The sequence below is a fragment of the Mastomys coucha genome, chromosome X (genome assembly GCF_008632895.1).
Source record: "Mastomys coucha isolate ucsf_1 chromosome X, UCSF_Mcou_1, whole genome shotgun sequence".
Lineage (NCBI taxonomy): Eukaryota > Metazoa > Chordata > Mammalia > Rodentia > Muridae > Mastomys > Mastomys coucha.
Window position 1 is genome coordinate 132,002,935 of NC_045030.1, and position 16,510 is coordinate 132,019,444.

At 35.2% G+C, this 16,510-nt stretch overlaps 1 protein-coding gene across 2 annotated transcripts in view; it reads left to right on the forward strand.

Moving 5' to 3' along the window:
- The window catches only part of Il1rapl2 (interleukin 1 receptor accessory protein like 2), a 1,196,863-nt gene that overhangs the window by 1,175,010 nt on the left and 5,343 nt on the right, over nucleotides 1–16,510 (forward strand). For both annotated transcript variants that reach the window (XM_031368558.1, XM_031368568.1), the window contains 2 exons: nucleotides 1,914–2,057; nucleotides 9,060–9,230. In XM_031368558.1, the coding sequence (XP_031224418.1) occupies nucleotides 1,914–2,057; nucleotides 9,060–9,230 (315 nt within the window). The remainder of the gene's footprint in view (nucleotides 1–1,913; nucleotides 2,058–9,059; nucleotides 9,231–16,510) is intronic.

A 16,510-nucleotide genomic window follows, 5' to 3' on the forward strand; every position in this document is an offset into this window, starting at 1 on the left:
ATGGTGGGACTGATTGTTCTGGCAGCATGTATATAGTAGAGGATTGCAAAGTTGATCATCAATGGGAGAGGCCCTTGGCCCTGTGAAGATTCTGTGTCCTAGTGTAGGGGAATGCCAGGGCCAATAAATGGGAGAGGGTAGGGTGGCAAGCATGGGGAGGGGAGAGGCAACAGGGGTTCATTCTTGTTTTTGTTTGTTTGTTTGTTTGTTGGAGGAGAAACTGGGAAAGAAGAAACCATATGACATGTAAATAACTAATAAAAATAAATAAAAAATATTTACAAAAAAATTCTTGTGTACAAGAATATTTACAAAGTAAATAACAGGTTGGGCATATATATATACATATATATATGTATATATATATACACATATACATATATACAGACACACACACATATATATACAGACACACACACATATATATTCATATATATGTAATAATATATCATACACTTTATAAATTATAATATGCTAAATGGGTTTTGTTACATTGACCATGACTTATGTTTCTTAAGCAATGGTCTTTCATAAAGAAAAGGAACATTACCAAAGAACAGTTCTCAAGAGTCACAGTCAACTCAGAAATTTGAACAGGCCTACCCAGGGAAACTGACTGATGCCAACCACAGTCAGAAGCAACTAATATGCAAAAGCAAATGTCATTTCCCTTGCCAGTGTCTAGTTACATGGTAAGCTGAATTAGTAGTAATAGAGTATTTGCATGATAATTACAGAATTAGATTAAATGGAGACCACCTAATCTTATAGGCAATTTCATTTAATTATGATGAGACCAGTGGATGTTCTTGTCCCTCAACAGAAAATATTTCTTTTTCCTAGGCTCTCTCAGATTTAGCATTTCTCCTTTTGAAAATGCTGAACTCAAAATCTAAAATATCCTTTGAGTTCTAATTTTTATAATTTCCATGATGCTATCCATTTATTTTTTTATGATCACTCTAGATTTTTTTTAATAACACTAATTAAGCTACAGATAATCCACTGTTCTCTGAGCCTGGGAGACATTATTGTCTCATTCCATTATGTGCTGATTTAATTATCACAACTCTCAGAGTCCCAGGAATGCCTCAGTGGAAAAGCTTAAGTACAGCGTACTTTGGTGTTGGCCAAAGAGGCTAAGTGGCTAACCTAGATTTCTCGTGTACTTTTTCTTCCACTGGGTATATTATATCACAAATATATTATAGTAATTTATTCAAATAAGTATGGGGAATGGATAAGTTAATTCCCCCCACTTAGAGTGTATTAGATTATTTTCTACTGAGGTTAAGTGGAATAGTTAAATCTTGCAAGCTCATTAGATTTTATTTGATTCTGAAAGTAATTTTATGGTGTTATTCTATAGTAGAAGAATAGAATCTGTGACCTGAGAAGTATAGAAGATAATTTCACTAAACCAACAAGATATTTTAACTGAAGCAACAAAACATTATCCATGAATCCAAAATAAAGGAGCTTTAATAGTTCCCTAATATAAAATAATAATATATGATATATTAATAATACATAATACTCATAATTTATAAAACAGAATTTCTAGCAAATGCCATATACTTATTACATAATGAATAACAAAAATAATAATGATACTGAAATAGTAATGAAATAATTTTAAAATGTATGTGAAAATGCAATATTTTCTAAATTAATTGGGATCTAAGTATTTTTTATGATATGTTTATTACTTATAATGGTAAATTGCTCAAAGTTTCAGAATATAGTTAATTTTATTAAAATATGACTCATGCTAACATATCAGGAGGAAAATAAACAAGATATTCTGAAAATAAAACCAGAATGGTTAGTATATCTCCTACATAGAGACTTGAGGAAAAATTCAAAGTGTTACTGAGTTAATTACCTCTTCTTGTTTATTCTGTTTACTTCAGATTTAATCTACAAAATTGAGCTTGCAGGGGGCCTGGGAGCAATCTTTCTGCTACTTATATTGCTACTAGTGGTCTACAAATGCTACAACATAGAACTGATGCTCTTCTACCGACAGCGCTTTGGAGGTGATGAAACTACTGATGGTAAGCCAGCTCCTTTTCCCAAACTCAGTTAATAGACAAAATTGATGGCTGACCATGTAAAGTCAATTTCTATTATTAGGAAACAGAAACTAAAATATTTAGGGATAAAAGATTATGATATGTACAACTTCATCTCAAACAACCTAGGGAAAGGGTATTTATGAAGAAAAACATGAGTATGCAACTGTGGATTAAGGATATAATGCATTATTTTATCTTACTCACATAATCCTCCTATATTGGATATTATTTCAAAATAAAAATCTTAACAAGGTATCACTTGGTCTAGAGACAAGCAATCATATGAAAACCCTTTCCCACAAGACTAAATATATGTGTTATATTTGTCTAGAAAATTAAAACATAGAGGTCATTTTTACCAATCGTTATCATAAAGTAAGCAAACAAACACTCAAAAAATGTTTTTAAAGTATGGACATGTTCCTTTCACAGCTCACCAAAGTACATGAACCTACATATTTTGAATATTTTTGTGCCATTCTGAAGATGACTCAAAGGATACAAATTTAGAGTGTGTTAGAGTTTGAATATGTGGCAATCCCCCACTAACTCATATGTATGAGTACCCCTACTAACTCATATGTACGTATGTATAACTCAGTACCTGGCTTGTAGTGTTGTTTTAGGAGGTTGTAAGACCCAAAGGGGGTATGACTTAGCTGGAGGAAGTTCATTGCTAGTGAATGAACTTATCTAGGAATCAATTCCATCTATGATCTCTGCTTCCTTGTCCCCCCAAAAGGTGAGTGATCTCTTTCCCATGCCTGTCCCATTACTATGAATTGCACCACCCTATCTCCATCATAAAACTAAGGCATCAAACAATTTCATATGTGACTTTTCTCAGGTATTATGTCATAGCAATGGGAAAGGTGTCTAAAACTCTACCTTATAAATTTGGTATATTTGCTTGGCATGACTTTTAGAAATCATATAGATTAAGTATCAATAGGTTATTTTACTAAGTAAATCCTACTCTTTGAAAATTTCAAAATGCTTTAATTATTTCAAGAGAACAATTGATATTTTTCTGGATTTATATTTTATTTTTATTCTTTCAAACAATTTTTAAAAATAAATATATTTGACCAAATTCTTCCCTTCCCTCAAGTCAAACTGCTATATTTTTTCAATCATCACCCATAAGAAATCATGTTCTATCACTATATATAATGCCCTCACTACCCAACTACTATAAACCTTGGAAATATGTATGTAGAGTGACAAAGGTAAGTCAGTTTTTAAACAAAACACATTTTTCACTTGCCTTTAAAGGCAGGTTAAAGCTGTTTAGTTTACTGAAGTGCACTTTTACTTACAGTTTTAGCAAAATCTTTACTTGGAAGAAGATTTAATTAATGTGATTACAGACCTTTTGAGAAATCTGATTTTTTTGTTACTACTATATAAATACCAGTCTGAGTGGATCTTAATTGACTATCGTTTCACAGTAAATTGGCCAATGATTCTTGATAATTTCATTTTGAAGTTGTGCATTTACTCAAGAATTATAGCAAAATATTCAAGGAAATACAGACAGATATATAAGAATATCTCCAAAGAAAAATCAGACCTGCTCTGAGCATGGTTGCATACATGAAAATGTAATCAGTTATATTCTGTTCCCATGTACAAAAACTAATATTGAAAATTATATTTCTTATTCACAAATATAAAATAACAGGCATAGCTAAGAAGGTATGTGCATGTATGTGTGTGTATGTTCTATGTAAAATAACATAAAAGGGGTCTCTTGTATTTAATTTTCTTTGAGTAAAAATTATGAGCAATTTATTAAGCTCAGTAAAAGACAATGCAATTTATTAGGTTACTCTATGACAATTATTTGCTGTTATCCTCTTTACTCAATAACCCATAGTAACTGATTGTCTGCTATATCCATAAGACTAAGTTCACAGTAATAACATTGCATTCACAGGAATTTATTTTGCATCTTTAATTCTAAGATGATTTGATCAAAATTTGATCAAAATTACTCAATAATAGACAGCATTTTAATTAGACAGTTGTATGGAATACGGTGTGTTAAAGGGTCCAGCTCACTTCAAAGGTCTCCATTACAAAGGAATATTTAAATATTATAAATTCTACACGGAAATTTGGTACTTGAACACACAATCTCTATACTAGCCTAAATAAATCCTAAAACCTCAACAAGGGTGTCATAAAGATGATAAATAAAATTTTTTTTATTTATTTTATTTTTAATATTTTCTGTATGTATATATAGTGCATACATATGAATGTGTGACTGAGCATGCCCATGTATATACAGGATGAGGGGAGGGGAGGATATGTTCTACTACTCTCTGATATTTTAAAGATGTCTCTCAATGAATTAGAAGCATTTCATTTCAGCTAGCTTGACTGGCCTCTGAGTTCCTGGGATCTTCCTGTCTCTGCCACCCCAAATAATACCAAGTTTAAAAGCACATATTCCTTTTCACATTCAAATGCTTCTACATCAAGCATTCAACCAAATGCATTTTAACATCCTTTCAGAAATATACATTATATGATACCACTGTCAGCCTATATGCTACCAAATTCTTTATTATTTCATGCATTTGAATATCTCATCAACACAAATTAATTTTTCTGAATACTTTTTTGTTGTGTTGTGTTGTGTGTATATATACACACATACAATATACATAGATATATATTGTGACTGCTTTAGTTAGGGTTTCTATTGCTATGATAAAATACCATGACAAAAAGCAACTTGAGAAGAGTTTGTTTCATCTTTTAAGTATTAGATCACAATTTATTATGGAGGGAAGTTCGTGTAGGAACTCAAGACAGGAAACTGGAGTAAGGAACTGAAGCAAAGATCATGGAGGAATGCTGCTCACTGGCTTGATCTTTGTGACTTGCTGAGTGTCTTAGTTAGGGTTTTACTGCTGTGAACAGACACCGTGACCAAAGCAAGTCTTATAAAGACAACATTTAATTGAGGTTGGCTTACAGGTTCAGAGATTCAGTCCATTATCATCAAGGTGGGAGCATGGCAGCATCTAGACAGGCGTGGTGCAGGCAGAGCAGAGAGTTCTACATCTTCATCCAAAGGCTGCTAGTGGAAGACTGACTTCCAGGCAGTTAGGATAGGGCCCACACCCACAGTAACACACCTGCTCAAACAAGGCCATACCTCTAAATAGTGCCACTCTCTTGGCCAAACATATTCAAATCATGACACTGAGTCTACTTTCTTAGAGGACCACATTTCCCAGTAATAGTGTAATAGTAATACTGTCCATAGTGGACCAGAGCCTTCCACATGAATTAGTAGAAAAAAAAAAAAAGAAAGAAAGAAAAAAAAGCCACAGGCCAATCTAGTGGAGGTATATTCTAAGTTGAAGTTTTCTCTTCTCAAATGACTCTAGATTATTCTCAAGTTGACAAACACCTATCCAAGACAGTGACATTATACACACATTTATGGGTTCTTTTTAAGATTTTTAATTTTGTATATGCATTTGCATTTATTTATATAAGGGAGTACATGTGTGGATGTGAGTGCATGCTAGATTAACATACACGTGGAGATCATAGGACAGCCTCTTTTATTAGCCCTCAGGCCCTTTCTACTTTTAATTTGAGGCATCTCCCCTGCCATATTACTATCATTGGGAGTATGAACATAGTTTGTACATAGGTTTAAGGGTATTGAACTCAGGACTTCATACTTTCAAGACAAGCAATATACACATAAACATACACACATGTATGCATGTGGATGTTTGTGTGTGTGTGAATTTCATAAAAGGTTTTATGAAAAGGATGTGTTTTATAAAATGAAATTTGTCCAGTCAGCATTGACCTCCCCCAGCCAATTTTAATTTGTTTTGTTTCAACCCACCATAGATTGCTTCATTTATTTGGCCAATTAGGCTTTCAATCAATATTTGAGTCCCATTCTCTTATAGTCTTTCTCAACATTGATACTGTATACACATGCACATAAATTTCTTACTGGCTATAAAAGAATCAACAGGTTTCCAGAGTTTTGCTCCCTTTAGACACTAAAGGCTTCGGACTGGGTTCCATGGAGCTGCAGGAGAGCAGGGCTACACAAACAGGAATGGCTCCCTGATGATGAGCACAATTAAAATTAGATTTTAAAATATGGAAGGACAGGTGTGACAACAAGAAAATTCTTCCACAAATAGTCCTGTTATCTTTGCAACTTGTGTCTTCCTTAGGAGCAGCATAGCTTTGTTGACCAGTATGCCAGCTCCTTCTAATGCCTTGTCTGCACTGTTACCGATGTTCTGGTTCTGCCAATAAGTGTAGTCAGCATAATTTGAAGCATAACACTGAAGACTCATTAGTGTTGTCTAGAGAAGTGGTGTCACTGAACTGCCTCTTGGTTTTCAAACAATTGTCAAGCCTGGCTGTTAACTTTATTTGCATTATGTTGATGCTTTTACTCTATCCATCCTCTCCTTCTTTGTGAGCAACAGCTGTGGCTATTCATGAAAATTTCTTGGCTCTCTACAGAAGGCTGAAGTGCCTTTTAAAGCTGTGGCATCTGAGTCATTGCTGGCTCAATAGCTGGCATCCTAAAGTTTCTGAGACATATGACATGGTAGCTCTGAGAGTGTTTTTTCCTGCTCCAGCCAACTACAATAAGCTTGTCACCTTTTATCCACCTCCTAGGGACATAACTGAAACCAAAGCATCACCTTCCAGAAAGTGATGGGCTTCCAGAATGCTAAGTCACACAGGTTATCCAGCTATTCAACATTCAAACTCAATAGTCAAATATGAGCATTCCAACAAATATAATTATTCTTTGTTATAACTGCTTTAGTGTATCAAAATAGCAAAATAGTTTACTAGAAGAGCATGTATGTGTTGAACTGTAACACCAGAACAGAGTAAAGCAAGTGGACATAGTACCAGGTATATATGAGTTTCAGCATGGTCAGAGAGTTAATCACCATAGTCTGAACAAGCAATGGGCTAAGTAAGGTTCTAAAAGTTCTCATAAGGTAAGTGATTGATAGAGTCAGGTAGTCATTGATGATGGCTAGGCACACAGTAGAAGCTCAACAAATCACTGATGAATAGAGTAAGATGTGGTTCAATTTAGGTAGGTTTGTGAGATGGGAAACGACGGTCTAGTCTGACATGGGAGTTTGAGGCAGCAATACTATCTACCAAGAGCAGTAAAATATATTCTGCTCATAGGAATAGAGCTTTTTGTCCTTTGGACTGTTTTATTCTTCCAGCTGTGCATCATCGGCAGCTTTGAGTCCCAGGTGAGTAATTATAGCTGGAGAAAGTCAGGGGCCTGCAGGTGCATCCTGTGCTTGATTGGAGCAAGGGCAGAGGTGCGAGCATTTCCAGGAGGTTCTTACATTAGCATTGCTGAAGAACATTTTCAATTCCAAGTAGAGTTTTATGTACAACTATGGAATGTGTCCAATTTGCAAGCCAAAAGATCTTCTCAACCACCCAGGACAGTATCTTTTGGGTTCATGTGCTTCTAGACAATCAAGAAACCTAAGCAAGGTTTACAAGTCTTTTATAGTTATCAGGCATGCTAAAATGTATTAAACTTTTGTCCTGATCTCAGACACCATCTTAACATTAATAACAAGAGCTCATTTCATTTGGAGGTAGTGAAGAGTGGAATTGCACAAAGATTTGAACACAAATCCTATATTAGAAGTTTCAAGAAGTTCCACCTACTCCAGCAATAGGGCATGTACATCTTGCTATATACTTGTAGTTTATACCACCATTCAGTCATTAGGACCAACATCTTAATGGAATAGGTTAGTAAATGCCTATTTTATTTTATAAACTAACTTATGATAAAATCTTAGCTACATTCTAATCAGATCTGTTTTAGTGGAAAATATTGATGTATTGTAGAAATAAATGCTTACCAGTCTTTCAAAAATCAATGGTTTCAAGAAACTGCTATTAATAAGCATTATTAGTTATTCTTAGATTTATACTTACTAAACTAACTTTAAAAATTTCTCTATATAGGAGAATTGTGAGCATACAATGACTTTTCTAATAGGTTCCTACAAAAATATCTAAGGGCTAACACAATAGATAGCTGTGTTCGTTAACATTTTGTGTTAAAATGCACACATACATACAAATTTTACTTTAGACAGACTGGCTCTGAGCCAATATAGCAAAAGAGGATAAAAATAAGCTTAAAAAGTACAGTTAACTCCATGACTAAACATGTAAAGAGCCAACCTATTGTGGCCATATTGGAAGGAGGGAGATTTTGAAACAAAGGCTTCTTTGGGAAGATGTGTCAAATTACTTGGCTGAACAGGAATAACAGGCAATGCATTTGTATAAGACCCAGCTGCTGTTTCTGCTATTTGGTAATGAACTGCTTTTTGTATATGAAGATGATGACACTAACCAACTGGAACTAGGGCATATGCTAAGTACAGTCGCTAAGAGTGAAGCTGGATTACTTCAATCTTCCACAGTTTAGGGCCCAGCCCCTTTTGGATCTCGTGCACATATTTGTGCAAACGAGGTATGGTCTGTGACTAAGTGGCACAGCCAAACCAACTGGCACATGAGGCACTTGAAGGCTTCACATCCATGACTTTGGCTTATTTAGTCCTGCATTCAGACACACTGAGATAATCAGTTACAGACATCATTGAATATCACAAATGCAGAGCCTCACCAAAAGGCAGGAATAATAAAACTTTGTTCTCTTCTGTCCTGACTGTAAGGAGCCCATTTCATCAATGTTTTCATTTACTTCATATGAAATACTTGTGTTTAAGTTGATAACATTACCTATAACACATGAATTATTCTTTCAATTATTAAAGTTAGTAAATATTGTTAAAGTTAGTAAATATTTCAATGTTTATTCCTGCTCGCTAGTTATCATAGACATCTAATAGTATTCAGAGGGAACTTTCTAATTCTTTTCTGTTGTTGATACTATTGCTCTTTAAGACAACAAGGAATACGATGCATATCTCTCTTACACAAAAGTGGATCAAGATACTTTGGACTGTGACAATACTGAGGAAGAGCAGTTTGCTCTTGAAATACTGCCAGATGTTCTAGAAAAACACTATGGATATAAACTCTTCATCCCAGAAAGGGATCTGATTCCAAGTGGAAGTAAGTAACTTTGCATTTTGTATTTAAAACATTCTGTTTCTTTCAGCAACTTCTATGGAAGCAAGCATGCCTCAAAGCCAACATTTTAGAAAATTGTTTCTCATAGTAGATGGATTTTTTTTCAAATTCAAATTGCTCCTTGTGTATGTTGTGACTTTAGAGCATCTGAAGTTTCTAACTTACGACTGTTTATAAAAGTTATACCATAAGTGTGGTATTTATTACATTGCTTTAGTTTTTTGAGATAATAATGACACTTCATTTAAAAACAAATTGTAAAATTCAGCAAAAGCTACTTCAGTGTACTGCAGTTCTAAAACTGGACTCCTACCATTGTGTTTCTACTTATAACTACAATAAATGTCACTAATAACTTTGAATCTTTGCCTTTCATCCTTGTTATTCACTCTGCCTTGTCACTCATTCACAGACTTATGGAAAACTCCACTTTTAAAGGTCTATGACGCCATTGGGAGCAGTATTTTCTGTATGTATTTAGTATTTAAATAAATTTTAAGATGTGCCAGACACTGTAGGTTTGAATGCTACTTTTCAGTAGTGCTACGTATTGAAAGCTACCCTTGAGCTTGCAGAGTAAATCCAGTTTTGAGTAAAAATGAATGCTTTGTTCTTGTTAAAAAACATGTCCTTTGTTCAGAACATGTACATGGTAAAATATAAGGAGAACCGATGCCTAAGAGATTATCCCTGCCCTCAAAAAGCTTTTAAAATATTATTGAGGAAAAATCAAGGGACTATAACATATTTGAATATGTGTCTGTTAAAATTCTTAAAATGCTAATTTATACAATATGATGTTTACAAAATAAAAAAGCTTTATTTTTAGACTTGATAATTTCACATATGTTATCACATTTCAAATCTATATTTGTGTGTGTGCCTCTCTGTGCATGCCTCTCTGTGTGTGTGTGTGTGTGTGTGTGTGTGTGTGTGTGTGTATGTGTGTGTGTGTGTGAGAGAGAGAGAGAGAGACAGAGAGAGACAGAGAGAGAGAGAGAGAGAGAGAGAATGTTTATGTGCTTATCTTCCAGATGAGGAAACAAGGGCTCAAAGAAGCCTGAGATCATATGACTGTCAAAAACAGAGCTAGAAACAGATGATAGATCTCAGTCTACTAAACCATGCTGTTCTTCAGTAATATTTATTCAAATCACCATCAGTTCACCATGGTCATTAAGCTAGTGAGAGACAAGCGAGAACCAACTGTGTTTTGATTATTTCCTTTTTTTTCTTGCGGATCATATGTATATGTGTTTGGATGCATTTATTAGTATGTACATTTAGTGCACATTCAATGATCAAAAGAAAACAATACACACATGTCCATTTTCTTTCCTCAGTTAAAACGTCTCCAAGCTCATTCTTCCCATGGTATCTCTGTCCAATTGTTTTGTGATTTCATGACTTGAAATACAATTTTATAGCAATCGAGTGCTGAAGAAATATCCTGATACCTCAGAGTCATCTTTATGCCTCAATGTCTTTCTCCCAAATCACGTCTATTTCATTCTCACTTGCCCTGGAATAGCTTAGACTCCCACTTTAGTATTCCAATAATAGTAATTATATCTCTATTTCTTTTTACTTTCATTGTTCCACATAATCCATTAATATGTGCACATCCCCAAAAGTGCCAAAGCAGTGTTCAACAAACTTTGGGTTTTCACTATTTCCCTTAGGATAGAATGTACAAGCCTTCCCTAAACTGGTTTATAATTGGCTGTTCGCCCACATTTTTCTCTCACCAACCATTTTATTTGCTACCTACCATTACCTCTACTCAAAGCCTCCACTCTAGCCAAGTTATGCCTACTATATACATTGTGTTGTTCCTGCACTTTTTTTGTTCACATTTGCCGTATATGCCTTTAAAGACTCTTGATTATTTTCCATATCAGTTACTGTAGTAATCTCTCCAGCCCACAGTTCATGGTGAATATGTACTTTTTTGACTATTAGACCTATGCTATGATATTTCTTGGTCTTATAACTTTAGGTAGCTTTCCATTTATTTTCACATTACCAATACCATTATAAGTCCCTTGGATAATATGGTGTATTTCATTTATCTTCATAACAATATTGTGATTATGAGATAATATTAAGATTTAAAGTGATCTGGTAACTGTTGATTTTGCTTCAGCAGTGTTAGGTTAAGAGAGAAGAAAAAGAAAAGAAACAAGGACTTTACTTTTTGATTTTTTTTTCTGTTTTAAAAAAGTTTATTAACTATTTGAAATTTTGATCATATTCTTCCCCGCTTACTCCCAGATTGGTCCTCAGGTCAAGACATGCTTTTGACCTCTTGACTACTAAACAATATGTCTAAAATATGTGTCACTCTTGTGCTTAATCTGTTACAAACCTGAATGTATCCAGGTGTTAGCATGTGGAAATGTCTGTAATGCCTCAAGACTATGATTGGCAAGCCAGCCGTGATTTAGCTCCCAAAGCTTATGTTCTATCAGAGGATTACACATCAAATGCAGTAGAGATTTGATAGCCCATAGAGTATCATTTTCATATTTTTTGAGTTTTCACAATCATCAAAATGACTGGAGACATGAACCAGGGTGGTAGTACAGGGTAAATGGTACAAAGGAATTTTTTTTCACTGCCAGGCAATTGAAAAACTATGCAACTTTTAGATGCAACCACTGGAGGGTGTTTGCTTTTAATCCTTCCTTCCTGAACTAGGGAATTCATGTTCTCTGAATTCCGATTTGCGAGCATAACCTGCAGAAGTTCTTTAAATGGCTCTTTGACAATTTTTCTTTTCCATCAACATTTTGGTGCTAGCTGAGCAGTCACCATGTCACGATTAACGAGTTTTTCCTTGGCATTTTTAGCATGCATTCAGGAAGTCGATGAAGTATATGAATAATATATTTGATTTACACATGAATGACAGAGTAGAACATTTTGGACTTGGTGCATGCATGTTATTAAAGAAGCTTCTGTGGTCTGAATTTGCAGCCATTGGTACAGATTTAACAGGTTATGTTATATAAACAGAGACACATTCCTGTTGGGGTGGGGGGAGCCTAGTTACAATGTTGTAAGCTGCTTTTGTTCCTTACATCTCATTTAATGCATATTGACCTAAGACTATTCCTTTCTCCAAAAGTAGCACAAGACCTTTGAGGACTATAAATGCAAAATTCATATGATCCTTCTTGATCTACAATAACTCTCTACAAATGAAATGAGTTTAAAGGTCGCTCCCTTTCATGTATGTTCAGTCATTGTTCTCTTTCCCCCAGTACCCCACTCAAGCCCACCAACTCAAAATATTTACACGGTCCAAAATTTTAAAAGTGCATGAATCCCAGTCCCAGTTTCTCTTGTTCTCTCTCCCTCCCCTTCTCTTCCTTTTTTCACATTACTAATTCTCAGAAAGTCCAGATATAAAGATGTTGATCTTCCAGATGAACTGGTGTTGTCTGTATTCTTTTGCCACATGCCTATTGGGAAACTGTTTTTTGCATGGCTGCTATGAACCATAGGGATGAGAATATTTGAAACAAACATTTTCCCTAAATGCTGAGACAGGTCTTCAGATTTGGTCCCTTATTTTCCTGGCAATAACTATGTTTCCATTCTTGAACCAGTGGCCAAGATCTTCTTTATGTTTTCTCAGGTTAGGTGCCTAAATGTGGCAAGAATGTGTACTTTCCAGTAAGTTTGGTCTATTTCTTCCCAGACTAGAAACATCTGTCCCGAGAACAGTGAAAGCAACTTTGTTGCCAACAAGCATCTGTATGTCAGAAGTGACAAGCAACCGAAAGAAAGCCAGATAGAAAACACCCTACTCCAAATGCCTAGAGACACAAACTAGAGTAGGAGAGATTTTTCTCCCCCTTGCAGCTGCTGAGTTTTGTGGTGTAAAGTACCCTACACAGAGCACATTGTGTTCATGGGGTCTAGTGGATCGTTGAGGAATGAACAGATGTGCTCTGAAGCTGACATGTGACCAACAGAACCCAGCTGTGCAATTGAGATCTTGAAATTGAGGACATTTTTGGATGAGGACCATTTAGCCTCTCGGACCCATCTTCTCTCAGAGTTTCTGCACATAGTATGAAGCATAAAAGTATAAAAAGTTACGGAATCAGGCCAAGGTCTGCTGATTAGAAAGGGACAAGAGCATTCTAAGACAAAAAAATAAAACTGAAGAATCTATCCTCTAGTCCTTATGTACCTTTAAAAGATGGAAAGTGAGTTCCTGAAAAGGATATGTACAATATTTATTAAGAAGTATGACTAAAGCTGATTCTAGCAGTAGCTTTGAACAAAAGTATAATTGTGTGAGTGGCACCTTAAAAAAGAAAGAAAATCCTTCCTGGGCATAACCTCAATTTCCCCCTTTTATTTATAGGAAGATTTGGAAGATCTCTACATGAACTATTTATGCATGACTATGGCAGAGAAAGACACTAGTGGGGGGAAATATTATTATGCATATGACTGACCAGCCATGCCCCTTGAAATTATATCTCTAAATTTGACCTCAGATGTCAATATTTTTTTTTTACTTGTTTTCATGCTCAAGTTTCCATGAGGGTCTCTTTACTCAAGAATCCTAGCTCTCTTCCACGAATTTCACAGGAAATGTTTCTCTTACTTCGTGTACGTGTTAACCTTTCCTAATCTTCAGTCTTTTAATGATTAAGATTAGTCATATGATCATACTGACAATGAAATGACAAATGACTAGAGAATCCATCAGCTGTCAGATGATCCCTAATGACTTCTGAAGTGAGGCATGCAAAAATATTTTTGTACACAGCCCTGTAAGTAGTCATTGCCAATGGTCCCTAGAATCACTTAACAGATTGGACACAATTCAAGTAAGTTGTCTTTGGGGAGTAATAAAATCCCTTTCCAGGCAATCTAATGTCTGTGACCTAAAAAGTGTGAGGCAGAGGTGACATGTACAACCAATGAAATTTAAAACATTGTTTGGAATTTACTCCCCTGGAATAAAATTAGGTGTCTTGACAATTTCCTTCATGCTAGAAACAATCAAGAGCAGAAATTGTATTCTAATCATCTCAAATTTTACTAAGGTTAAATGGACTAGTTTTCTCATCAACACTTGAGGTAGAGGTTAGAATCCATTGTACAGAATTTTAATCAGCAAATGAAGAGTTTAAAGCACAGGCATTTTTTTTTTTTAATCAAAGGAGCAGGATTAAAGTCTTGGCACTTAAGGAAATACAAAAAAAAAAAAAAAAAAAATCTCCATAAGCAGTAATAGCTTTGTTCCAGAAGTTAGTAAGGTGATACTATCGTGAATTAGTTACATATGCACATTTCTAGGCCTGGAGAAGAAGGGGGAAAGAAGACAGAACATGGGCATTCTGCAGCCCTGTTAAGCTCCAATTTATCTTTCTCTGAGTTGTCTTTAAATGAGTAAAGGTGAAAGACAACAGGATGTAGAGACCATTCCCACTGGTGAAATGCAAACATTTATCTGAAAAACTAACTACCAGAAATAAGGCCTCCAAATTCAGAGTTTCCCTCAACACAGAAGCTCGCAGTAAAATCTAAGTTGATTGTCGATTTACCCACTAATCATATTTCATGCGATTCTTACACTTGTCAGTCAAGAATGAACTTCCTGCTGCAGAAATGTAACCCTGATATCTAGCTAAGGACTTGAGAAATGTGGGGAAAGGGGAAGTTTTTGTAGGACACATAGTATCACAAACGGGAAGCACAAGTGTATCTAGTGTTATACACAGGCACCTGGCTCAAGGAAAATCATAGAATCTGTCTCTGAAGCAATAAAGGACAGAATCGAAGGGGACTCAAGATGCCAAAGCTTTCCCATCAGTCAATGTACAGTCAACCTATATGACAATTCTGGAAGTATTTCTTACAATCATCTAAAATCCAAACAATATTTTCACCAGAAGCCTCTTGGTATGTTATATGGGAAACATACAGATTTTTTAACTTGATGTATTAGTCTGTATTTTTATAGATGCTCTTGTTGATGTTTATCAGTTAGCTAAAGTTCACCAAAAACTGATGGAGTATTATGCGCTTTGATGCATCCCATCTCAATCTAATGATATAATTTGGTGTAATAGTCATATATAAGTATGACTTTAAGCAACCCAAGTCCTGTCCTTTGAATCTGGCAGAGTACCAAATTATTCTATGCCTAGACCCTACATATTTGATTTTTTTTTAACAAAAACTATGCCAGATACTCTGATATAACTTGGAGTACAAATACAAACAAAATTACAATACCTAATGAATCAGTTTGCAGAATCATATGATCAGCACCCAGAAGGTTGATCACTAAAGACTCTGGTAATGTGGAGTTTTATTGTCTCTCTGCATCTACAACCAACCCAAAGCCTTGAAGTACAAAGGATACTAAAGTCTTCAAAGCCATACATATCCCTCTAGATACAGTTAATTAGTACTGCTATTCTTTCTGTTTCTACTTTATTTGTTTTTCCCCTTTCATTATGCCCTTTGCTTTATTAAAACAAGCATAATTGGTTTTCCCATCACTTTTCTTTAATATAATCCTACTTCTATAAATAAGTGCACTTTGGTTTTCTTTCATAAAACCCCTGAAAGGGACTTTTGAATTCAATTTACTATACTTTTAATAAGGTTTTAGAAAGTCACACTCAAGCTGGTGAGATGGCTCAGCGGGTAAGAGCACCCACTGCTCTTCCGAGGGTCCTGAGTTCAAATCCCAGCCACCACATAGTGGCTTACAACCAAAGGTAGTGAGATCTCACGCCCTCTTCTGGTGTGTCTGAAGACAGCCACAGTGTACTTATTTATAAATAAATCTTTTTTTTTTAAAGGAAAGTCACATTCATTGATTTCTACCAATAATGATGTCACCAGTGTATACGCAACCAAAAGAGGGTCTAGTGACATGGCATTGTCTTTGATAATGTGTTGCAAACAGCCAATCCCTGGATAAAAATAAAAGAGGAGATGTTTCTTGACCTTGGCACATTGAATGAGGATTTTTTTTTCCTATCCTAACTTAAGTTCCTCTATCAAAATTCCACTGAAGCTGTTTTTCCTTTGCCTAGTTGTAAAGGTCATGAATAGGTCAAATGTGCTTGGATTCTGTCTGTGCTTTCATAGACTCGAAAAAATGAGAAAAATGAGATTATCACCATAGCCTGCTTTGCTCTTCTCTGCTGTCAGAAATTAGGTAAAACCAAAAGGTGCAAAACAATATGGCACTGTGACCTTTTATTGAAGGGGTATTT